General features: G+C 39.9%; 1 protein-coding gene across 2 annotated transcripts in view; it reads right to left on the bottom strand.

Annotated features, from left to right (window-relative positions):
- Positions 1-27,117, bottom strand: part of Prkdc (protein kinase, DNA-activated, catalytic subunit) — a 225,635-nt gene that overhangs the window by 94,494 nt on the left and 104,024 nt on the right. For both annotated transcript variants that reach the window (XM_036195022.1, XM_036195023.1), the window contains exons 40-48: positions 16,042-16,169; positions 9,738-9,945; positions 8,442-8,620; positions 6,237-6,405; positions 5,719-5,784; positions 4,453-4,525; positions 2,796-2,944; positions 2,165-2,302; positions 1,843-1,962 (exon numbers count right to left, since the gene is read on the bottom strand). In XM_036195022.1, coding sequence (XP_036050915.1) covers positions 1,843-1,962; positions 2,165-2,302; positions 2,796-2,944; positions 4,453-4,525; positions 5,719-5,784; positions 6,237-6,405; positions 8,442-8,620; positions 9,738-9,945; positions 16,042-16,169 — 1,230 coding nt within the window. The remainder of the gene's footprint in view (positions 1-1,842; positions 1,963-2,164; positions 2,303-2,795; positions 2,945-4,452; positions 4,526-5,718; positions 5,785-6,236; positions 6,406-8,441; positions 8,621-9,737; positions 9,946-16,041; positions 16,170-27,117) is intronic.

Raw genomic sequence — 27,117 nt, 5'->3', positions numbered from 1 at the left:
TATAGAGAAAATTTAAATGCCAACTATAGATCATTGTTCTGAAGACTAAAGTATTAACACACACAAAAAAAATTCTCCACCAGCTGACATTTTATGACATGACATGAATCTAAAACAGTTGTTACTTCCATTTACCAAACTAAATAAGATCCAGTTTACATTGAATTATCTCAAGGACTTCTAAATACTCAATGGAAATAGATTTATAATTGATCTCACCACTTAAAACTCAACAACTCTGTGCTGAGTAATATGTAGCTATAGAATTATTTTATGCACATGCATAAAAATATAAGAAATAAGGGTATGACAATCAGAAGACACAAGCACTTACATAATTTAATTTCTTCCTATGTTCTAAGTCATTCTGTTACAAACACATTTCTTTCTTTCTTTCTTTCTTTCTTTTTTTTTTTTTTTTGTTGTTTGTTTGATTTTTTGAGACAAGGTTTCTCTGTGTAGCTTTGGAGCCTGTCCTGGAACTCGATCTGTAGCTCAGGCTGGCCTTAAACTCACAGAGATCTGCCTGACTCTGCCTCCTGAATGCTGGGATTAAAGGTGTGCACCACCACTGCCTGGCGATAAACACATTTCTAAGATCTCTGGAATCTAAGAGTATCCATACAGCAAATTCCATTGAATTATTTTAGAAACTTCAGAATGCCGCTTCTGTGGAAAAGATTATAATCGAAACTATCTCTAGTCTTCCCATCTTCTCCTTTCCATAAGATGCTCATAAGAACAAAAATATCTAGCATACTCTATGTATATCTCTAGTTTTACTATAAACTACACACATACGAAATTCTTTACCATGGTATTACAATATAACAAATACCTAATGGCTGAAATGTTAAAAATTAGTGTAAATATGTTTGTTCTGTAAGGTAAAAACTGTCTGGGTTATCTCCTTTTGAAGACCAGTACCCTAAGCTTTCCAGTCCACAGCAGATGTGTAGCAGGCTCTAAGAGCATGTCCAAGAAACCTCCCCAAACCCTCACTTTTACCCTTGTAAATGCAGTACAGCAGTATACCAGGCTTTCCTGGTCAGCTCCAAGAAACCATCCAATAAGCTCTTCTGTGGCAGCTATTACATTAGCACTTGGAAGAACATGAGCTAAAAATCATTTGTGGTCCCCAATATTATAGACTGAACTGTATGTCCCCCAAAATCTGTTGTACTTCAAAGAAGCTTTCAGAAAATGATGTTATTTAGACACAGGTATTTCTTTACATAGGTAATTATGTCAAAGTGAGACATTTAAAGGAAGCTGGAATCCAACACACTGAGTCTTTATAAAAAGGAATTTGAAGACAGAAACACCGAGGAGGCGGCATGAATATAAGAACATCAACTCCACACACAGAATATCTGAGGCCAGTAAAGGATCAGAGGAACCAGCCCTGAGAACACCTGATCTCGGATGTACAAGGCTCACTGTGGCCCTGAGACAGTAGTACTTCTACTGGTGTGGAGTACACCTTTCTGGAATAAGTTATATGCAGAAAAACTAATATATTTACCTATTATCTAGATAAAGATAGCTATTTTTCATAAGTTAACAGGAATATTTTCACCCATTTATCTGCTACAGTAAACGAAGGCTTGTAGCCCTAGGAAAGTGCCAAATATGCTGTATAGAAAGTTCACTTCTAACTCCCAATACTAATTAATAAGTTTGACAAAAGGATTCTGAAAAAATATAAATGTGGTTGGCTGATTTATTGCAAGAACAATAATTTCATGTTCTATTTTTTAAAGCTTCTGTTGTTGTGGTGTTTTGAAAGGAGATGCTCAGAACTGCATAGAACTGTTAAGAAATTTTAAAAAAGTTACATACCTCTTCTGTATTAATAACAAGCTTGGCTAAGAAGAGACGGATATTTAAAGATACTGATGCATTTCCTAGTTTGTCATGAAGAAATTTCATCCAAGGAGGAAGATCTTTTGGTTTTGAATCCTGAAGTAAAACACAAACTTACTCTGAACAGTTGAGTAAAAGAACGTCCTATTTTGCTATTATAAGAAAAGGAGAAAGAAGTGAAGAACAAAGAGTCTATCTCTTTAATGTGCAATGTGGTTTAGTCAATATGAAAAGTTAATCCCTAAAGTGACACCAATGGATAACACTGAGAAAAAACTTAAGATTAAGAGAAAAATACCTCTTCTTCCCTGGGTGTAATCAGATTTCTCTGCATGTGTTTAATTAGGGCTGTCATGGTAGCCATACATTCATGTTGGTTGAGTTCATCCATCTCTAACTCCAGCATGTCACCTTCGGTCATGGGATTTTGATGTTCCTATGAAGAACCCAGAAATGCAGATGTCACTGTTAAATGTCAGTGGATACAAGAAGCTCACTCATTTAAGGAGCAATAGTTTGAAACAATAAAACTTAGCTGAAGACAATAATTTGGTAATAATATAAAAATATACTTCATAGGTTTTAATATATAACTAAAACCTAAACAGAGTTTCAAGTTTTCCTTACATTCCAAGCATATATGTCCTTAGCTCCCATCTGCTGAAAACACCTCAGTTTGGCCATCTCTGCTGCCTTGACCTCACTCAGCTCTATCCCTATGGTCATTCCTTGACCTCTAACTGATGAAATCTGATTGTTGAGTTAACAGTGAAAGACCTAGATTACATCTTGGAAGTTCTCTAAATCAACATTACTATTCTAGGGCTACTGAGACTGATAGAAAACCTGATTCCCTAGTAATGACAAGGTGCAACAGTAACTTTCACTATAAACTTTAACAACACTCCTAATAAGTGAAATGTGATCACCCGTCTCTGAAAATGCCCAGTGGTAGGTTTACGATCTTGAGAGCTATATGAATAGCTCTGAACTCCAGTTGAGAAATCAAATTGACTCATTTCTTCACTTAGGCTACTGTCTGTCAAATATGACAATGAAGACATATAATGAGGACTCCCTGAAAAATAAACAGATAGGAAATATATTTGTACTCAAATAAGCCAATAAGAAATACATTTCTCACAACTCAAATACTGAAATTAAAGGATACTTCAGTTAAGGTTTTATCAACCCTGAGATTTTCAGTCCATTGTACAGATTAGCCAAAGGAACATAGGAAGAAGCTCCCTTGCTGTTGCCACTGCCGAGTAGTTACTCTCCACTGTCCAAACACGTCTAGTTAAACTGGATGTCATTTTTAATAGAAATACTTATTAGAATTTTGATGTTGTTTATTTTGTTCATCAAATACAACACAGACAGAGAAAGAAACATTATTGAAAAAATAGCTAATCCAAAATATGTCAGGGATTTAGAAAATAGTCCAAATTTTATCTTCAAATCAAAAATAATAAAAGTTATAAAAATAAATAAGCATACAAACACCCATCAAAACCAGGAGCATGTGAAAGGCCAGAAGAAAGGCCAGGTACAGACTCTCTGACAAGTGAATAGGAAACAAAATGCTCCAAGGCATGTTATTAGTTCCAGCTGAGATTATTAGAGGATCAAAGCAAGTCTAGGGCCCACAGGCATAGACAGGACTGCTGTGTTGTTGGAACAGAATGGGAGCAGAGAGCGGCAGGTGTGCCCGGCAGCAGGTGTGCCAGGCAGCAGGTCAGAGGCCTTGGCAGCTCTGTTCTAAGAGAAGTGCAAGGTGCTGGGAAGTTTAGAAGAGAGTGGAATCAGGACAGAGCTTACATTTAACACAGATCTCTAAATATATTTAATAAGTATGCAATTCATGTTCAAACAATGAAACACATCAGCTGCCACATGGGAAAAAAAAAATCGAACTAAATTTCAATGTTTAAAGTACTTTTTATTTAAAGAAAAAAAGGCATTGCTGGGCATGGTGGTGCATGCCTTTAACTCCAGGATTATGGAGGTAGAAGTGGGTGGGTATCTGTGAGTTTGAGGCCAGACTGGTCTACATAGTGAGTTACAGGGCAGCCTGGCCATACCAAGAAACCATGTCTCAAAAAAAAAAAAAAAAAAAAAAAAGGAAGGAAGGGGGGAGAGGGAGAGAGGGAGAGGGAGGGAGGGAGGGAGAGAGAGAGAGAGAGAGAGAGAGAGAGAGAGAGAGAGAGGTGCAGGCAAGTGTGTGTCATGGTGTGTGAGTGAAGGACAGAGAATATGTTTTTGGGAGAAAGATTTCTCTCTCCACTTTGAAGAGACAGGTCTCTCGTTTCTGCTGCTGCATCGCATCCTGCATGCCAGCTGGCCTATGAGCATCTGGGTGATTATGCTATCTCCCTGCAGGAGTGCTGGGATTGCAGAAGTGCACCACTGCATCCAGCTTATTTATGTAGGTTCCAGGGTTTAAACTCAGGCCATAAGGTTTATGAAGCAAGAACATTTTATTCACTGAGCCATCTTTCTGGCCACTCTTTTTTTTTTGTTTTCATTTTCATAAACAAGTTTCAAGTACTAGAAGCATTCTAAATCATCTTGAAAGTGACCTACCTGAAGCCCCATTTGCCACATTTCTGGCCTCTTTCCTAATTTCAATGTACTTTTTCTTTCTTTCCATAGGAAGCTATTAGGTAAAAACAAATATACCATTTAAAATGTTTTAGAATCATGGTCACAACTTTTTATTTGTTTGTTTGTTTTAGTAATATTTTAGACTCTCCCCCATTACTAACTAAAAAAGACATTTTTGTGAAATTTGAAAGTATTCAAAATCGGGGTTGGGGATTTAGTTCAAAATCATTCATAAAAAAGAAATGTGTATATGTTTTCAATTATACATATTTCAAATATAGCCTTTCCCATAGATTTCCCCAATCCTAACTGAAACACTTAGCTTGGGTATGATTCTATGCTTGGTGCTTTTACAGGCCTGTATTACTGACAGTTTTCACTTGACCTTGGAGCCTACGTTTCCTCAACTGTATAGCTATGATGTACTATAGCACCTTATAGTGCTTTGCAGGGTAACACAGCAAGTGTCCAAGCTTAGATAAGCCTGGGAAATTTGTTATTTTTGTTTTCATTCTTTCAATGTATGCCTAGGGGAAAACGTCCTATTCTTATTCCAAAGGAGCACATTCAGGAGTGCAGATAAGACACTGTGAGATGGACAATGACTGTCGTCCTTCCCATCTGCAATGTGATGTGAAAGCACCAGCAGCATCTTCTCACCTACGGCTGAGGCTGCAAGCAGAACCTAGATAACCACATGTATCCCACCTGCTACAGCAAATCTAGCTCTTCCTCTGACTTCCCCATCCAGGTTGCCCAGCCAGGGCCTGATTCATCAGTATAAATCTTAATTTTTTTGGTTAGAGAAAATAAGTCAGAAATCAAGATCTTTTTGTTGACAATGTCTTTCTTTCACAATCAAGAGAAGGAACAAGTAAATTCTGATGAATGCTGGTACAGCCATGTGAGAAGACACTTCAAAATGCCAACTCCTAGACTTTACAGCTGCCAGTTTTATAAGAAGAACACAAAACTACCTGATTTTGGAGTTGAGAGCAAATATGTTCAAAATATAACCTGCCTTTTCCCCTACAAACATTTGATAATTTTGTTTTTGTTTTTCGAGACAGGGTTTCTCTGTGTAGCTTTGCACCTTTCCTGGAACTCGCTTTGGAGACTAGGCTGGCCTCGAACTCACAAAGATCTGCCTGCCTCTGCCTCCTGAGTGCTGGGATTAAAGGCGTGCGCCACCAACACATGGCTTAATATTTTTAACTTAGAAACAAAATTGAAATTTTTACTTACCTCAACTTCTATAGGAAATGCATAGCAACGTTTCAAGTCTATCAAATTTTCAAAAATAAACAAGTTCTATAAAAAGAAAAACATATGAAAATATCTGACTTTATGACTAAGAATAATAAAGGAATAATGCTACTTGATAAGTCACAGACTGGGGGGTGAGGATCAATTGATAGCACCTGCCTAGCATCTACAAGACTCTGAGCACGAGCCTCAGCATCACATAAATAAGGCACAGTGGTAGATACTTGAAATCTCAGGAGGATTAGAAGTCTAAGGTCATACTAAGCTACACAGTGAATTCAAGGCAAGCCTGTGATACATGAGAACTCAACTCCAAAGATACTCATTTTACCCCCAATTACACGTCCCCCAAATCAGAGAAATACTTCAGAGCCAATCCTCTTATATTTAACATTATGGGAGGGTGGAAAATATGATATAAATTTAACTGATAAAATTTTAACTGTTGAAATTCTACAGTGTCAGTCTGCCACAGGGAATGTCCCTGGAATACTCACCTTTTCTGGTTTTTCGCTAAACAGAAAACCTTGGTAAAATTTTATTTCATTGAAGACACAGCATATTACAGAAATGGCACAGTTGTATGCAGCACAATGATAAAGTCTTCTCTTCTCCAGCAACTGACTTTCCCCTGCCATGTTCTCTGTAAAGGCATCATGGCATGATCTGCAGATGATATTCAGGTTGGACATCAACATACTTAATGTGGACATTGATGCTTGAATCAGTAGTTGTCAGACAACAGGATCTAATTCAATTCAGCCAATCTCTTGTGTCATGCTTCTCCCAGCATAGGCCATCACAAATACACAAGCAAGCAGGTTACCATCTCATTGCACAGGCCATGTGCACACATCTGATAACACAGTGTTAAGTCAACAACAAGCACACTCAAGATAGGGAGGCAAGGACCGACAGCCCAATCAAAGGCACTAACAAAAGAATTAAGGGAAAAATACCTGAGCTAAGGTTTTTGTTTTTTGGTTTTCTTTTTAAAATGGTGGAGGTAGGGAGGTTGTTAAGAGAAAGCATCTCACAGTATTGCTGGGGGGGTGGGGGGGGAAGGACTTTAATTCCTGTGCCCAAGAGCTCCCCTATCTATGTAAGAGTCAAAGGAATAACCAAGGCCCCCATATGCATGCCACTGTGCATGACTTAAGCTGAACTTTGCAATGTAAGTTAGCTAAAGCATAAATGTAGACATTAATGAGCAGAGAGGACTAGCACTTAAAAAACTGTGTAGCATATCAGGAGGATATAGATACAATAAATTTTTGAGAAGGGAGGGAAAGAAAGAAGGAGTTCTCAGCAGAGTTTGCCCACCATACTAAGAGGTATGTATTTTATTCTGTGGGGAGGGTTCAATAAACCACTTAGATAGTCACTGGTTTTCATGAAACAACCATGCACAAGTACTTGTTCATAGTATGGTATGAGACCTGCCACAGACTACATGGTCCACAGACTCAGCAATAGTTACATCCTGGGCCAGCCCTGCTAGTGAAGACAATAGACTGGACTTGTATTCCAGTTGATTATGATTCTGCATTTGTGGAGACAGCATAGAAAGATAAGTCTAGCACAGAAATAATTCAGAATGAGACAACTACAATAGCTTAGAAAGCAGTCCAGATGTTAGAACAAGACCACACAAAAGGGAAAAGATGTAAAGAGCATTAATCTGAAGAACACTAAAAGGATCAACCTGGGTGCTAACAGTGATTAGGGACAGTCAAATGAAGAAATGATTGAGACTCCTAGGTCTCCTGCTTATACAATGGGTAGATGGTAACATCATCTGATGAGAAGATAAGGTATGGACTAGGGTGAGAAGGAAGAATGCATGTCTGAGATGCAAAACGAGACACAGTCTGTCCAATCTGGGAAGACTTCATTACAAGCCTACTTTTAGAGAAAATACATCTCATTAGCTTATACTTTACAGATAGACTTTAAATTTGAAATGATAGAAAAAAATATAATTTTTTTCTGTAATTCATGTTACCGAGGGGAAGTAGTAGGAAAAATGTGAAAGATATTAGAGAGTTTAAATCTGAGCCCTTAACTTGTGAGGCAAGCACAATCACAGAGCTCCAGCCAAGAGTTTTATTCCTTATAAAAGGTAAGTATATGGCTGACAAGATGACCTGAGCTCAGCTCCCAGTGTAAGTCAGGAGGCTCATAACTGCTTGTAACACCATTTCCGGGGACTCTTGACACCTTCAGGCCTTCGAAGGTGCTCATATACACGTGGCATACAGTTTCACAGACACACACACTCATTTATTTAATAAAAGATAAGCACCTGTTGCCCAACAACACAATTAAATCCATATAAGTACTTTGTATATAAGAAAAAAAAAAAGCACTTTACCTATCTAAGACATTTAATTCACATTATATAGATGCATTTAATATATATGTATCCCAAGGACTGGAGAGATAGGTCAGCAATTAAGAACATTTTTGCTCTTGCAGAGGTAAGAGGTTCAGTTTCCTGAATCCACACAGCGGTCACAACATCTGTAACTACACTTCTAGAGAATCTGATGCCTTCTCGTAACCTCCACAGTTACCAGGCACACACATGGTACAAATACGTGAATGGATCAAAAATCAAAACTATCTATAAAACCAAAAAATTTGTGTAATTACTCTAAATATTAATAAATCAAACATAACCACAAATGAAGTAAGCTTACTTAAGAAGTGTCTTTGTAAGTTCATTTCCTTCTGCAATGCATGAGCCATGGAAAGCTTGATTAATTTTAGATTCTTTAGAGTGAACATCATCTTTTGAAAGACGAGAATACATCATGGCTAATATCTTGTAAAAGCACATCTTCTTGGTGATTTGAGTGTCAAAGGTAAATTCATTTACCTGAAAAGATGTAACATCTTTGGTCTTATCAAACATAAAAACATCATGTTCAAAACATCAAATTTAATTTTTAATGCCATTCAGATAGAAAACAATTTTAACAAAAGGCAGATCACTTCAATAAGAGAGTGGTTTGTTTGTCCAGGGTTTCCAATGTGGAAACAACATTGCTATGTCATACTGGATAAAACAGGAAGTAACACAAAATGTACACATAGTAAGCCCAGAATATACAATGTTTGTCAAGTCTTATTATTTTTATTTTATTTTTTTGGTTTTTTGAGACAGGGTTTCTCTGTGTAGCTTTGCACCTTTCCTGGTTCTCGCTCTGTAGACCAGGCTAGCCTTGATCTCACAGAGATCTGCCTGGCTCTGCTTCCCGAGTGCTGGGATTAAAGGCGTGCACCACCACCGCCCGAAGTCTTATTAAAGCCATAGAAATAGCAGGTTGAAACATAAAATTTTTTTTTACCTATTTTGATGTTTTTATTTATAATGAGCCATATGGTTACCTGTATTTACCAATAGGAATCTCAGAAAGGCTGACTGATAACCCACCATTACTTTATCAAAACTGTCCAGATAATGCCCAATCCCTGGAACCTAACTTTTCATATTACATATTACTCTATGGTCATTATTAAGTTGAAGACATTGATGAGGGGTGGCTAGATTGGATTTATTAGGTGGGAAATCAAGTTACATGCAAGTTAGGTAGATAAAGATTAGACAGACAAGAAAGAGCAACTGGATGAAGGAGGCAGAGATAGAAACATCAACACAGACTGGGGATGTCAAAACCATAGGAGGCATGAAAAGACAAGGAAAGCTTTTTTTTTTTTTTTTTTTATGAAAGCACCTGAGAAGAACATGGCATGCAAACATGACCTTGACCTGGTGTAACTGAACACAGACTTGAGCATCCAGACAGAGAGTACATCTTTGTTATCCTAAGCCACTGTGCTGCCAGTCAGTTGCTACAGGAAAGTAGTCTGGATCCATGTGGCCATAGATTGCTATTGGATGCAGAGGGGAATGCTCCTTGAACAAGAGCCCTTCTGAATGAGCACACAGTGCTACCTAATCTCCTTAGTAACAGTAGTAAAGTATGATATACCTTTGTAAATCTGGACTTCAACACATCAATGGCATCCACCACAATTCTGCGAAAGAACTCTTTCAGTGTGTCCAAGTCACAGTGCCACAATAAGGTGAGGAGAGAGCGATCTACAAATGCTTGGCGAGTGACATTTGAAGGTAGGTCATCCTTCTGGAACATTGTATACACACTTTGCAGAAGGTTTAATTGTATAATGTATGGACTCCTAAGAAAAAGAGATAAAGTGACATGCCTTGAACAAGTATTTTGTATGCTCCTGTGATTATTAATTAGAAAACAGCAAAGGATCTCCACAGTCCGTGGTGGAAGGAGGTAATAAACTAAAAAAATTGTCTTTTGACTGCCACATATTCAATGTGACACAAGTATCCTGCCTCCACACATCAACAACAATAATAAATAAAATTAAACTAAAAAAAGAAAACTAAGTTTAAAAGAAAGCAAATTCTAGTTTTAAAATAAAATGAGAATATCTAATTGATGTTAATTACCACACATATAAACTCTTTACTCCTGTAAATATTTCTAAGTTGGAGTCTTTTACTACAGCAACAGGAAAGTAATTAGAACAACTGGTACTATTTTTGAAAGTATATTTTCTACACTGTAGAATAAAGCAACTAAATTATGATTGTGCTATTGAAAAACGCTGTAAAGAGAAGCAAAAGGGAGTTTGCTGTGAGATTATGCCTCCTAGTCGTATCAGATGCTACACCCACAAAATTTCATCATGATGACGCAGACGTGAGCTGAACAAGGACGACATCCATGGACATGCCAAAGTGGATGGGGAAAAGCCCACAAGGCCTAAATCCTACACAAAGAACTACAGGCAACTGAGGGATGCTGAGAGTGAAGGAAACAGTCTTCCCCAGGGAAGAGCACACCAATTGGTTATCCCATATCAAATGATCAGCCCTGACAACATATATATGCAAGTAACACTACACAGATCATGCAGGCTATATTTTGAAGTAGATATCATATATGCATTCGATAACAATTAATGAAAAAAGAGACCATAAATTTGAAAGAAGGCAAGAAAGGGTATATGGTAGGGTTTAGAGGGAAGAAAAAGAAATGTTGTAATTATAATCTCAAAAACAAAAATTAAAAAAAAAAAAGAAACTATTTAAAAAAGGAAAAGCAGCCAGGCCTCGTGGTGCACGCCTTTAACCCCAGCACTTGGGAGGCAGAGGCAAGTGGATTTCTGTGAGTTCAAGGCCAGCCTATTTCAGGACAGTCAGAGCTGTTACAGAGAAACCCTGTCTCAAAAAACAAAACCAACAACAACAAAGAAAAGCAGTAAGAGACATTTTAAGGAAAGAAGAGAAAAAAATTGTTTTAAGTCCTTATAATGCTAGAATAAAAGAGAAATAAAAAGAGAAAAGAAGTTTAAATATAATTAAGGGGAAAAACAAGAGAAAAAGAGTTAATAGTAAAAACTCATCTGTCTTTTAAAGCGTTTCCTTGCTTCCCTATGTTGTCCAGCACCTCCAAGGCTATGCTGAACCTGATTAGAGAAGACAAACATACTTGTCTCATTCCCAACCTCAGCAGGAAGGTATCCCATCCAGACTTTCCGATTAAATATCTGCCCACTGCTGGCTTTACACAGATGACTTTGCAGAAATGAGTATTAGATTTTATCAAATTGTTCTGTCAGGCCATTTACGATGGCTCACTAAGATGCTCATTGTTGGGCTGACAGCCTGATCTGAGCCCTGAAGCACACATGGTTCAGAGAGGATGGCCTCCATAGGTCAATGCTTCTAGAAAATGGTCTAGAAAATGAAAACAGGTCTAGAAAATGATCTACAAACAGCCACATTTTAGTTTTGAACTAGTTTATTAAATATACAGTATGAAGTATTTGATATATTTTATAAAGTTCAATACTGAGGCCTTCTGGGTCTAGGATATGTTTGAAGAAAAATGTTTACTGATTCATGTGATAAGGTTCTAGGTTACAAAATTATCTTTGTTTTCTCCAGCCAATAGGACATACACACTCCCCTTTAATCCCTGCTTCAGTCTCATCTCACACACCCAGGTATGCTGTATTTTTATTTGACTCAGATGGAAAACATCTGACCTCTCTTATCATTTCCTGTTTGTACCAAGTCTTTTTAAAAAATAAGGAATTAGTTAGCTACTGAGAAATATTTTCAGGTGTCCCAAATTTCCTTGTGATTTAATATCATTGTGCTCAAAGAATGTTTTAACCCTTTATATTTATTAAGAATTATTTGTGTATGGTTGGCAAAATGACTCAGTGGGTAGAGATACTTGTCTCTGAGCCTAAGGAGCTGAGTTCAGTCTCTGGGATCTACATGGTGGAAATAGACTCCTCAAAGCTGTATCTGACCTCCATTTATGCGCTGTGGCACATACACCAACACCTGCCTCTCTCACACACACACAAATAAGTAAGTAAACAGAAAATGTCATTTAAAAAATTTAAAAAGAGGGCTGGAGAGATGGCTCATAGGTTAAGAGCACCAACTGCTCTTCCAGAGGTCCTGAGTTCAATTCCCAGCATCCACATGGTGTCTCACAACCATCTGCAATGAGAACTGATGCCCTCTTCTGTATACATAAGTAAATAAATAAAAAAAAAATTAAAAAGAAAAATGTTTGTGGCCTACCACATGGTCTATCTTAAGAATGTGCTCAAAATGATATGTGCTCTGCTACTGTGACAATGTTATATGGTTGGTTAATTATGACTTTTGTAAAAAGTGTCAATAAAAATGAATATACTATCATTTCATGCTACATCATAGAAGGACCTCTAAAAATCATTATGCTGATTTAGAAACTCAGAAGTGATAAAGGCATATACCTTAGGCTCTGCATTTAGGAGGCAGAGGAGCTGGATCTCTAGCATTTTGAGACTAGCTTGATTGAGAATGAGCTCCCAGCCAGGGCTGTCACACAGTAAGACCCTGACAAACAAAACTAAACAGAGGAAGGGGAGGATCAGCTACCAAAAAATGTTTAGAAAAGACCAAAAAAAAAAAAAAAAAAAGAGCAAATTTGTGGTTGCCTGAGCTGAGGGATGGGTTCTCTAATGATCCTACTAAGTGAAGTCCCTACAAATGATCACTGAATAGTACTCTTAAATGTGTGGTGGAGGTGGTGGAGCACGCCTTTAAGCCCCGCACTCAGGAGGCAGAGGCAGGTGGGTCTCTGAGGTCAAGGCAGCCTGGTCCACAGAGGGAGTTCCAGGACAGAAAAGGTTACACAGAGAAGCCCTGCTGTGAAAAACAAACACAGAAAACTCTGTGAATGTGTGTGAGGTTTGAATGAGAATTGCCCCACACTCACATATTTGAACATTTGGCTCCAGTAGGAAAGATTAGGAGGTGTGGGGATGAAGGGAGGATATGGGAGGACTAGGAGGTGAGTAGAAGTGGGATATACGATGTGAAACTCCCAAACAATCAATAAAGAAGTTAAATTAATAATAATAATAATGATAATAATTAAGATTAGGAGGTGTGGCATTGTTGGAAAAGGTGTTGGAGGGCTGGGCTTTGAGGTTTCAAAAGCCTAAACCAGGCGCGGAGGTGGCACTCGACTTTAATCCCAGCACTCAGGAGGCAGAGCCATGCAGATCTCTGTGAGTTCGAGGCCAGCCTGGGCTACCAAGTGAGTTCCGGGAAAGGCGCAAAGATACACAGAGAAACCCTATCTTGAAACAAACAAACAAACAAAAAGTCTAAACCAGGCACAGTCTCTCTGTCTCCTGTCTGCAGATCAGGATGTAAGCTATCAGCTACTGCTCCAGCACCATGCCTGCTGGCCTGCCACCACACTACCCACCATGATGGTCATAGACGATCTCTCTGAAACGGTAAGCAAGCCCCCAATTAAATGCTTTCTCCTATGAGTTGTGTTTGTCATGGTGTCTCTGCACAGCAATAGAACAGTAACTAAGACAATGGGTGATACAATGATATGTAAAATGTAACATGGTCCCAAGACAAACTGTGGGATTCAGTTCTCCCCTTCTATGATAGGTAACTCAGGATACAACTTGGTGGTAGGTATCATTACCTGATGAGCCAATCTTGCCAGCTCTAAAATGTAACTCTAAATTTAAAAGGATATTTGCAAATTCAAGGTATGTAAGTGCTAACTAAAAATTTAATGTTATACTTAGAAATAGTGATAAAATTAAAATACTTACTTTAAAAACCAGCAATCAAGATGTAGCTCTCTGACCTCACCAGAGTTTCTTTGTGCAGTGGATGGTGGTTAACACAGAAATTCACAAGTAGTCAAAATGCAGACAATAAGTACCTGAGGAGTAGCTCAGCCATAAAAGTACTATCTTTAACATTCCCATCCCCAAGGCTCAGAGACCATCTTGGAAAAGGAAGCAGAAAGATGTCAGAGCCAGATGGGGAAGGACCAGATCAAACTGTTTTCTGACTGCTGTACTCATGAACTCATAGCAGCTGAGGTTTCCTATATAAGACCTGAACAAGCTATTCTAGCATGGATTGGGAAGAGGTTCGTGAGTTCCTACCTCTAACTGATGACCTCTGTGGGAGGAAGAGACAGTTAAGGGCGTGGCTCCTGGTGGGTAGACCACACTTCAATGGATGGCTCCATACCCAGAAATAAAAAGTTGAATAGATGGATTTAAAAAAGGGGGAGCACATTATTGGGCTGGGGAGGGGTGTCTGTGTGTGGTAGGCCAGGAGGAGTTAGTGGGAGAAGCTGAAGGTGAATTATAATCAAAATATAAAGAATTAATAATACAATTTCTTATAAAAAACCAGGCAAGTATGTCTCATTTTTCTACACTGTATTGCTCCAGAATTCATCCATCCATCCATCCATCCATCCATCCATCCATCCATCCATCCATCCATCCGGTTTTTCAAGACAGGGTTTCTCTGTGTAATCCTGGTTGTCCAGAAACTCACTTTGTAGACCAGGCTGGCCTAGAACTTAGACATCTACCTGCCTTTGCCTCCCAAATGCTGGGATTAAAAGTGTGCACCACCACCGCCTGGTTCAAAATACATCTTTTAAAAGGCAAAAATCTCATGTAACTCAGGTAGCACAGGATGACCTAAAACTTCTCATTCCCCTGCATTCTCTCTTAGGCCCTTCAGTAAAGGGCATGCACTACTATCTTGTATTTTAGTTAATAAAACTGTCCTAGTCTGACAAGTGCTAAGAAACAGACAAATGGCTGCCTGCAACCCCTAATGAAACAAAGGATTCAGAGCATCACAACTGGATGTTGAAATCACTGGGAACATGGCAGTGAACCTACGAATGAGTAAACTACAACTAGCATACTCCAGGTGTTCCTAAATCTCATAAAACAGTTCTGCCAACATTTGAACCTGAATCTAACTGAGCTTTTCTTAAAAAAGAAAAAGAAAGTGTATTGGTGTTTTGCCTCCATTTATGCCTTGTGTGAGGGTGTCAGATTCCCTGGAACTGGAGATACAAACATCCATGGGTGATAGGAATTGAAGCCAGGTCCTCTGGAAGAACAGCCAGTGTTCTTAACCACTAGGCCATCTCTCCAGCTCTTACTGAGTTTTTCTTTAGACTTCACTTTCTATATTAAGGAAACACAAGAGCTGAATGAGCAGTGAAGTAAAAAGAGGAACAAATCGGGTAACTCCAGAATAGAGACACTTGGCAGAAGTGTCAAGGCTCCTTCAACACTGGAAACTGCTATTGAGATGAAAGTTCAACTAAATGTGAATGTGGGATTTCTAAGGATTTTGTTGAGTTGATAGCCATTAAAATGATGACTTAAGAAAAGTATCTAAACTTAAAGGTGAAATGACAAGGCCCGAGATCTGAGTTTAAATACAGCAGCAGGATTATGAGAAGGATCAATAGTAAGGCACTTAAGCCTAGAACTTAAGCTTGATCACCAGGCCCCACGTGATAGAAGGGAAACTGAGTCTTAGAGTGGCTGTATGAGCTCCACAGCACATGGGTGCAAATATACATGCACTGACTTCAAAACAGAGTAACAAGAAACACAGCATGAAAAAAGACAGTGTGGCGCAATAAAGCTGGGAAAAATGATGTTCTTCTACCAGGAGCCTATGTCTTTCTTTAGGATTAAAAAGGTTTGAATTTTTTTCATAAGAAAAGCCCATTCCGTCGAAAAAGTTTAAAAATGTAGTGGTGAGTTATGAGAACCACTGTTCCTCAAATGTTTTTTGTTTGTTTGTTTTTAAACAAAGAAGGTAACACATCCACTCCAGAAACAGGGTGTATACAGCTCTGGGGAATCCAGACTAAAGTAACTCACCTCCTAGCAATCCTTTTGAAAGTGGTTTGAAATAATTCTTCCATAATATGTTGCTGTTCCCGACAAAGAATATCTGTCATCAACTCAAACAACATAGGACTCTGAGATAATTCCAGTGCGTCCAGAAACTAAAAATAGAACAAGAAATCCATTATCAGCATCATCAAAATTTTTGTAGCTCTGACTTTGCAAGTTGTACACCACATACAAGCCCACCAAATTCAGAAGAGGGCATTGGATCCCATGGAACTGGAGGAATGGACTGCTGTGGGTACTGGGAATTGAAAGCAGGTCCTCTCCAAGAGCAACAATTGCTTTTAATTACAGAGCCATCTTTCCAGTCCTTTTCATTTTTTATTTTTGAGATGGAATCAAATATAGCCCAGGCTGGCCTCTAACTTACTATGTAGCAGAGACTGGCTATGAACACCTGATCTTCATGCTGGTACTTCTCAAGTTCTAAGATTACAGAAATGTGCGACCATGTACAGTGTAGTAACTCAAGATTTAAAAATAGAGAAAGGGCTAACAACAGGATGCTTTAGCAGGTAATGGTGCTTGCTGTCCAGTGAGGCAATCTCACTGCCTTCAATCTCTAGGACTCCCATGTTGGAAAGGAGAGAGATCTACCTCCAAAAAGTTGTCCTCTGACTTTCCACATGCTCAATATGGCACTCGGAAGTGTGCAGGTGAGTGGACACACAGACACACATAAAACACACACTCACATAATACACTCTCTCATGTACATACTCACACACCCCCATACACTCACACACACAATACACACTCACATGCAGACACACAGAGAAATAAATATATTGAAATCCTTTAATTGGGAAAAGTTTCACACACAATCTTCAAATGTTACTATTTTTGTCACTCTCCCCTCCATTCTCTATCCCAATGTCTGTATGTTCTACATTTAGATTCTAAGAGATACCTTCAATTTTATCTTCAGAAACAGAAAAGTTCTCACTTAAAATTTTCCTTTACATATATAATTTCCACAATCTCTTACCTGTCCTATTTCACAGATAAGATATCTCTTTAACTCTGAAACTATTTTTGCAGTTTGTTTAGTTAGTGACTCTCTGTTCCCTTTGGACTCTTTTCTGTTAGTTTGCATCTATGGAGGAGACAGAGTAGGAGCCCTGGATATGGAAGTCAAGGCTTTCCCTAAAGCTAGGCAAGCACTCTACCAGTGAGCCAACTATATATATCCCTAGTAGCAGTTTGGTTTTTTAAGATGGATCATTTTCTGTTTTACTGAATTCCTAGGCTGAAGGGATCCTCTTACACCAGGCCCATGTAGACTCTAACAGGCTAATGGAAAATCACCCTGCCCATGGCCTGTCCTTATGAACTCCCTGACTTGAAAATCTTTGCCCTGTAACTTAGCATTAACAGACAATGTTTCAAAGTTGCCCAAGCAATACTTCTGGCTGTGCTGTACTAGATCACTGTGCATGTTCCAAAACCCCTATAAAAGCCCTCCCCTGCACCAATCCTCTGCTGTCTCTATTCCTAGACAGAGGCAGCCACTACTCTGTGTCTTTCCCTAATAAATCTTGTGTGAGGTTTGTTGCATGGTGTGACTTCGTGATGTTCCTAGGCTCCTGTCTGCCAAGATGCCCTTGAGTTAAAAAAACACTTTAATCATGTAGCTGACTCCTGTCTATATGATGTGGTCCAGGCCAGCCAAATTTAACTGTAATTGTTCTCTGTCTCCAGAGCTAAGTCAGATGACCACATACTTCTGATAAACACCCCATTTCCTGGGTTCCCTCCTTACCTTTGACTAGCCAGGGTCCTGACCACCTGAGCCCTGTTTCGGCTTGAAGCAGCTATGAAGGAGAATACGTTGTCTTTTGCTCCCTGTTCCCAGGACAGGCTAGAGGGATAGGTTAAGGATGGAAACCCTGACATAGGGAATAAATTGGCTACTGAATGACCACTGATATACCAGGAAACTGGACCCAATATTGTCAATTGATATTTATTGGCTAGAATGGTGGAGAAATAGGATGGGACACTTGACCTTCTTTATGCAGAACCAAGGAGGTATTGTATGACCTGAAGAAATTATTTCTATATAAATCATTCAGGATTATAATCTGGCTGTACTCAAAGATCAGAACTACAGCTACATTAAAAATGTGTAATAGATTCAGGTATCACTGTCAATGGCTTAAAAAATGTCTCTCCTTACTCAAGGTTTATTTAGGCTTAAGAATGTGAGCTTCCCTGTCCTTGCTAACTTCATTAAGCTGTATATTTAGATCTAATTTATACATCTAACAGATTTTGTTCCCCCAGTCCTCACACACCTTTAGAGATCTGAGAATATGGCATTTAATATAAAGGCTTTTGATGATAGAGAGACATGTCAGCTCCTGGCAGCATCCTGCATCTTCTCCAAGAAGACAGATGGCCGCAGCAGAACTTCCACCTGGAAGCTTATGGCAAGGCCAGACATGCAGTGAAAAGCGGACATCCTGTCCAGACTGTGACTAACAGGAACGACAAAGTCAGTTTTCCTCTCTGCCAAGCAGGCAGGATGACCTCCCAAACTTCTACTCCACAGAAGAAGTATCATATCTCTGGGCTTCTCAGCTGGATAACTGCTGCCTTTGGAGCTTCTGTCCTTCAACGACCATGGAGAGACTTGGGGTTGCTGCCTAGGTAGCTGGAAAGCTGTCTCACTTCTTAAGTTTATCCTTCTCAGATCTGACAATGTTTGATGACTAGGATATCAGTTTAACAGTCCCAGTCCCAAGATTACTGACAGCTCATTAATAAATTTCCTATTAAATTTACAGACATCTATGTCTCATTCACAGACTTCATGGTACAGGATAGATGGTTTCAGATATAACTCCAGAGGTTCAAATTTTTAATACTGATAAATGCAGCTTTGATGAACTGATAGAAACTGACTACAAAGAGTTCTTGAGAGTCCTTAAATTTCTATGGATTTTTAACCCTTTTGCTATTATGTAAATCCATTCCAGTTGTCTTACCTGTAGGTTCCTGGGAAAAGTTCTGCCATTGTATCAAGAAATCTGGTCTGATGAAAGCTAACAATCTCCAGAGCCCATTTCTGGCCCCACCTATTTTTCAAGCATATTTTGCAGACTCATTGTTCCTACCTGACCTCCTGAGAAACAGCAGATGCCATGGCTTCTATACTCCTGATTTGGCGTCATTTCCTCCCAAGCTCCTGGAACATCACTACTGCAACCTGCCTCTTCAGCTCCCTCAAGGAATGTTTCTCAGATCTTCTGCCGTGTGTGACTCCCAGTTTCCCCTCCCCACTTCGCCCCTTGTCAGCTTGAAGCAGACTCCGGAATTCAGCGCCCTTGTTGCCCCACTTGCTTCCATAACTCACCCTTTTTATAATAATAAAAATGGAGGAATTTTAATATTCTGGCCTGTCCCTTGGGGCCATGCTGTGTCTTGACGTAAAAGCCTCATTTTAAGGAAAAAGCCCTCCCCTTCTTCTCTCTCCTCCATTCTTTCTTCCCTGCCATGAGGTACGCAACCTCCGTTTTTCCTCTCTTCTCTTCTCTTCCTCTCGTTCCTGTCTTCCTTCCTCTTTATCTCTATACTATAATAAATACTTCCCACACAGATGCAGTGCCTGGGTTGTAAAATCAATGTCCGCTGCCACTGCTGTGCCTGCCCGGTGTGTCCCATCTGCTGCATCTGCCCAGCATGAACACCGCTTCTTGTCATCTCAAAATTCACAAAGATGCTGAGTCTCTTGACTTTGGCCTACTACCACCAAGGGTGATGGGCTCTGCCCCCTCCATTCTGACTTTCTACAGCTCTCAGATATCAGACCTCCTAAGCTCATTCACTATAGTACCCAAGCTTGGACTCTACATCCATCTACTAGATAATCAATCTAAATGGCTGCCTAAGGATGATAACACTATTTATAATCTTTACCACTTTTGTGAATGCAAAGAAAAATGGAAAGAGATCCTTTATGTATTTGTTTTCTCTTCTGTTTTTCTAAGCACCCCTACCCCACTATAGACTTACTGCTTACCATCCAACATCCTCCTTGTTCTCAAGTCCTCAGCATCTTCCTGACTCTTCTGCTCCTGAAACTGAAACTCATGTCCTTTGACCCAGCTGATGAAGAGCCCCCACCCCCTACGTCTTGGCATCAGTTGCCTTCCTAACAATCTCCTTAGTCCTCCACTCTCCCCACTTCTCCATCCACATGGATTTTATCAAGGCCAGAAAGACAAGCCTCTGTCCTTGGCTCTCACTTCCCCCTCTCCCACTTCCTCTGATCAATCTAGACCATGGTGCTGCAGAGCCTGCCTTAGCCCACTGCTTTGCATGCCATGACCATCAGGCCTGAAATGCATTGGCTACTGCAGTCCTCCCTGTCCACAGGTGCCAAAGTCCTGAAGTCTCCTCCTTCCTTCCAGGACATCTGAGCTCCAGTAAGTTCCAACTGTGTCCCGTCCTTCTATCTGACCATCTTTGGCCCACCTACACTCACTCCCACATCAGCCCTGCCCACTCTGAAAGGTCCTGCCTAGCCAGCTGGGAAGACAACAATTCAAGGAGCATTTGAGCCTCTCTAACAACTATCTCCCCACCCCAAACTCCTCCCCCTGCCTCCTCAGCCACTTGTTCCAGCTGCACTACTCCAATTGCCCCTCCATTCCTACAAAAAGCCCCCTCCTTTCAGCCTGATGAGGCTCCCTCTCCCTCTTCCTAAAGCCAAATTCTCCACTGTTAATAACAAAATAAGCTACAGTAGAATTTATAGCCTTATGACAAGAACTTCCTCAGCCAAGGCCCTTAACAAGGCTGCTTTCCTACCTTAACCCTTTCCTGTCCTGACACAGTCTTCAGCTTAAACCTAGTCATACAAAATCTATAATATTCTGTGATGACAATAGTTTACTACATTTATCTATGGTCTATTTTCATGCTAAAAGATCTCCAATTAAATCTTCAACTCTGCCAGGTGGTGGTGGTGCACATCTTTAATCCTAGCACTCAAGAGGCAGAACCAGGCATATCTCTGTGACTTAAAGGCCAGTCTAGTCTACAGAGCAAGATCCAGGACAGGCACCAAAACTATACAAAGAAACCCTGTCTCGGACAAAAAACAAAAACAAAAACAAAACAAACAAACAAAAAAACAAACTTCAACTCTAACTTTCAGGTTCAAACTTAACAGGGATAAAGCTATAAGCCCTAATCTTATAAAAGCTACAATAACCCATTATAAATTGTTAAAGATGCTTAAAAATTATAATTGTTAGTTATCTCATAAGTAATCATATTCTTCAATATGTTCATAAATAACTATACTTATAATTATAGAAATAAGCCTTATTTAGCTTCATATATATATATATATATATATATATATATATAAAAATTTAAAATTAAGCCTTTGAAAACAAATAACTAAAAACAAAGTTTGTCTAGTCCAAGTACACTTAATAGATAATGGTTCTCAAACTCCTCAGAGACCTGGTAAATATGGCATTTAAAATGTTCAACAAAAACTTCCCACAATAAAGAGACCCCCTCATAACAAGAAATTTTAAGGTCTTCAAAGAAGACAGATGGAACACTGAGCAGACTCCTCCACTCAGCCTGTGGTAACACTACTGACTGGGAAAAATTGCCCACGCCTTATCTGCCAACAGAAACCTGCACTGTAGACACTTTTGGATTGAATGCTGTACCCTGTCTCATCAAAGTAAGGCCAATTTTCTCAAGCTCTTCCTCTACAGAAAAAATTCAGGCCGGGCGGTGGTGGCGCACACCTTTAATCCCAGCACTTGGGAGGCAGAGACAAGTGGATCTCTGTGAGTTCGAGGCCAGTCTGGTCTAACAAGCGAGTTCTAGGAAAGGTACAAAGCTACACAGAGAAACCCTGTCTCGAAAAAAAATTCAGATCTGAGTCTGACCAGGCAAAGGCCTGCTGCTCTGTGAGACAACTGAAGATTAAATGTTGCTTTCTAACAACTGAAGACCACCCAACTACTGCTTCTGCAATAACCACATAAACCTTAAACAACTAAGTAAGTCTCTGTCATTTAAAACATTAAAATGCCATTAAAAAACATTTAAATTATACTTCCTACTTAAATTTATCCTGATCAGATCTCTGAGGACACTAGTAATGAAGTGTAACTTTATTTATTTATTTATTTTTGAGCTGAGGATCGAACCCAGGACCTTGCCTAGCAATCGCTCTATCACTGAGCTAAATCCCCAACCCTGAAGTGTAACTTTAACAATAGCAAACACCCAGCTGCCCGGTTAGTCCATTTCATATGTACAGTTTGCCTTACTGACAGACTTCACACTAATAAAGAGTTAAAGTTTCTAAAGACTATGACAAACAGACAAGTAAGTTATATAGATCAAGGAAAATAAAAGATTCAAGTTATGACACTTCTCTCCAAAATGAACATGAATTTTGCCTTTTACCTCAACAACAGCTTCTAGGACATTCCTGCATTTCTCAGCTTCCATCTGAACATTCTCACTCTCAAATCCCCCAAACCTGTCTTGCCCTCTAACCCCCTGTGTAGTGCACACCACTGTATGGGATGCCACCTCTCTTTCCCTTGCTGTGCATCATAAAGCCCTCTCTATTAAACTCAATGACCCTTCTGCCTACATCTCCAAACCCCAATACTCCCCACTCTTCTGCTGTCTGGCCTTCTGGCCACACTTGCCCCCAGACCCCCTCACAATCACAATCTATTCCCATCATTCTCTCCTTCACCTCTTAACTTACAAAGGGCCCCACCATACCTTCTAGATTCTGATTATATCTCTCCAAACTTCTCTTATCAAAAACTCATCACTCACAATGCTTACCTGTACTCCCCAGAGCCCAGCCACACTTATCCCTTTACTTCAACATTCCTCAGATCCTCAACAATGCTATCCAAAAACTTTCAAAGACTTCTTCCCCCATCCCACTCTATACAAGGGTCCTCCAGCTACTTCTGCTTATACTTTTTATATGGATGGCAGCTCCTTCCTGTCAGATGGCCACATCAGACTGACCCTCCATTATCAATATTCATCCTCACCCTCCGGTTCCTGTTCCCTCATAATCACCTCATACCCACAAATCTCATCTCTCTTCTCACACTCCTATTTTTCTTCTGCCCACATGATTGTGAAACATCCACTACCCACTGACTCCCCTAAATTCATTAACTGTTCAGACATCCTCAGACATCAAACACTCTGAACAAATCCTACACTCTTATTACAAGACATAATTAAACCTAAGCCATCTCTCCAAACCCCACTTGAGTCAAGGTTATCCAACAACCTCTCTCCCCATCTCCACTGCTTCCCCGTGCCTTCCTCCAATGCCCTCCTCTCACCAGCGATGCTCCAGGCACTGAGGCCCAACTCCACTAAGAGCTGCTTGTCCCGGGCCATCCGAGCTCCTCTTTGGTGTTGAGAGACAGACTTTCAACACCCCATCACAAAAACCTACTATGGACCTCCCTCTCACCATTTAACAAAACCTCACTAACTGATCATCCGTGTTCCCCAAATTTCAATTTTAAAACCTATCTGAACACCGCAGGAAACACTGTTCTGATATAGCAGAAGCCTCTCAAACTGTATTCTCCCCAACACAATCAGACACCATTTTCAGATAACAGCTGTTCCCTAATTAGCCATATATAACCATTTTCAATGTTTCTGGCTCCTCTTAACAACTCTCAAACAGACGCCTGCCAACCAACAGCCTAAGTTTTCCTGCCTATTATTGCCTAGTCCTAATGGTAGGACACCCCCTTTCCCTGGGATCTCTCCCCATTTCCCTGGTCTTGGGACTCCTCAACTTCCAGGAACAAGAACCTAACAGTTTCAAATGTACACCCAAGAAAAAAATTTTTCTAAACCCTTTTTTATCTCTGTCCCTAGTCTGTATGTTGTAACAGATTTCAAACCAACTACAGACTACTCCAGCAACTCCAGTACAAGCACTAGCTACTTCCTTGGAATCTATATCTGGGTCCAGCCTCACAGAGTACACTTCCCTAGCCTCAGATGTTCCCTCAGACCCTGGACATCTACTGACATAGCCTGCTCTTCCTAACAACTCAGCTTCCTTGGGTCCATAACACTCCAATGTCAGCAGATTGATGCACATTACCCAGCACCCAGTGACCCAATAATAAAACAAAAAGATGGGAATGAGTGAACACTAGTCCACTCAAGCACATGGGTCTGGCAGGCCTTGTCCTTCTCCCCAATACCCTCTGCCTTTCTAAAAACCATTAGAGTACATTCCTAAAGCTTGCCACCAAGGTCTATTTCCTTATTTGGCCACTTCCTCCTCCTGAGACTGACTACCTAGGTTCGTCAATCAAAAGCCCCCTTTGGTTCACCTAATTAAAATGCCCAATCAAAATATATCACTACATCCTAGCTAGCCCTTTCTAACACAGACCTCCCCTTTTTATCTTCTAAAAATTACACCTGCCAAGGTATTTTGCTGCTATTTTTCTGCCTGGATCAGAAAGCAGTTACTTTAACTTTTCTTCTCTGCTTAATAAAGGATCTCTCTGTGAAAACAGGTGTTTGGGTGTGGTTTGTGCCACACAAGCCTGAGAGGGAGCCCCTGCTGTGTACGGGTCTCCTTCACTCCTCTTAGAATCATTTCTGCTCTCATTAAAAACCCCTCATGCATTTTACTGTAAGTAACCCCAATAAAACTCATTGGTTCACCAAGTTGGACTTTGGAGGTATCTGTACTTTGGTCTATTGTAGGCTCCCTAACTGGGGTGAGGAGATGTCAGTGCTGTGTCTCCTCAGGAAAGTCTGTTACACAATACTCTCTCTTCCATTTTTGTTGGCCAAAAAAAAAAAAAAAAAAAAAAACTGTCCAAAGCTACACAGAAAAAAACCCTGTCTCAAACTAGATGAGCTGGGAATTGTGTGAGCAAAAACCTAAAAGGAGATCAGGTACCTGACTGCCTCAGGTTAGCAACCAAAGCTCAGGTAAGAAAGCAACCATTGCCCTGTTAAACCAGTAGGATTCCATGGGTTAACCTGTTTAATGAACAATATCCATGATAACCATTAAATATACCTCAAATAATCACTACTTTAAAAATGGAACTAAGTAATATTTTAATTCATAGCTAATTTTGATTCATAATTTACACATCATTAAGCTTCACAAAGAGACTGGCAAGATGGCTCAGCAAGGAAAAGTGTTTGTCACATTCCCAACAATCCATCTAGCAGAAGGAGGAGACTGACTCTGGTAAGCTGTTCTCTGACTTCCACACTTGAATCACAGCATGCAAACCTCCTGCCCCAAATAAACAAGTAAATGTAATAAAACATTAAAAACAGACTGGGCCTCGGTGACTGGAGCATCACCGGTGAGAGGAAGGAACTGAAGGGAGGCACCAGAAAAGCAAGTTGAGGATAGAGTTTTTTTGCAATTTACACCCTGAAGATTAAGAAAGGTCACATGAGCCAGGCAATGTTGATGCACGCCTTTAATCCCAGCATTCAGGAGGCAGAGGCAGGTGATCTCTGTGAGTCTGAGGCCACCCTGGTCCACAGAGTTAGTTCCAGGACAGCTAGGACTGTTACACAGAGAAACTCCATCTTGAAAAAAAAATATCAGAGCCATAAATGTAAAACCTAAAACTACATCAAAACTATAAGCAAAAATGCCCCTAGACATTCAAATGGGCAACTTTTTGTTGTAGGTTTTTTGTTTTTTGTTTTTTGTCTTTCCCCGAGACAGGGTTTCTCTGTGTAGCTTTGTGCCTTTCTTGGAACTCACTTGGTAGCCCAGGCTGGCCTCGAACTCACAGAGATCCACCTGCCTCTGCCTCCTGAGTGCTGGATTTAAAGGTGTGTGCCACCATTGCCTGGGCACACAAAACCACAGGAGACGAAAGCAAAAATAGATTAAGTAGCATTGAATCAAACTATAAAGGAAATGATCAGCATGTCCAGAATACATCTGAAAGTCCACAAACTCAACAGCAAACAAACTATTTAAAAATGGGCAACAGATCTAAACAGGTATTTCCTAAGAGAAGACATACAATGGATGAGTACATGGGAAACTGCATAATACCAAAAATCATAGATAACACAAACCAAAACCACATGTATAACCATATCTCAGGTAAGAGCTGTTCACAAGGGAACATGACACTCTGGGAAAAAGGGAATATTTGCAAACTGTAGGGGGGAGTGTACAGTCACTGCCTAGAGCCATCTGAGGAGAAATTACCCTAATAAGATTGGCCTGTGGCTATGTCTCTGGAGGACTGTCTTAATTATTAATTGGTATAGGAGGGCCCATTCTACTGTGTGTGGCACTAAGTAGGTGGACCTGGGTGGTATAAGCAAGTAGCTGAACATGAATAACCAAGCCAGAGAGAATCAGCAAGCAGTGTTCCTCCATGTTCCTTGCTTCCAAGTTCCTGTCTTAAATTTCTACCCTGAATTCCCTCAATGATGGATTGTGAAATCTAAGTAGTTCTTTTGGTTATTGTTTTGTTTTTTGGAGTAACAGAAAAGAAAGTAGAACATCTATACAACCCAGCCATCCTACTATTAGGTTGCATATCCAAAGGAAATACTGTATGGACATGTGCATTCCTGCATTACTTCGGCACTATTGACTATAGGATAAACAAAAAAAGGAAGAAATCCAAGTATCCATCGGCTAATGAAACAATCACACACACACACACACATACACACACACACACACACACACAAACACACACACACACAGAGGAAGTCCATTAATCCTAAAAGGGGCTAAAATTGTATCATCTCTACCAGCTCAGATAAAATTGAAGATCATTATGTTAAGTGAAATAATTTGAGCACAGGAATATAAATGATTTCACTTATACACAGAATCTAAAGAATAGAATTTATAAACAGAGTAAGGTGGTGATTACCAGAGGCTGGAAACAACAAAGGGGTTGTGGAGGTATGGGGAAGTACGGGGAAATGTTTATCAATGGACACTAAATCATTACTCAGATACAAGAAGTTCTGGTG

This window comes from Onychomys torridus, chromosome 8 (assembly GCF_903995425.1).
Source record: "Onychomys torridus chromosome 8, mOncTor1.1, whole genome shotgun sequence".
In the NCBI taxonomy this organism is placed as follows: domain Eukaryota; kingdom Metazoa; phylum Chordata; class Mammalia; order Rodentia; family Cricetidae; genus Onychomys; species Onychomys torridus.
The sequence above is the reverse complement of the archived record's forward strand: the minus strand, read 5'-3'. Positions and strand labels throughout refer to the sequence as shown.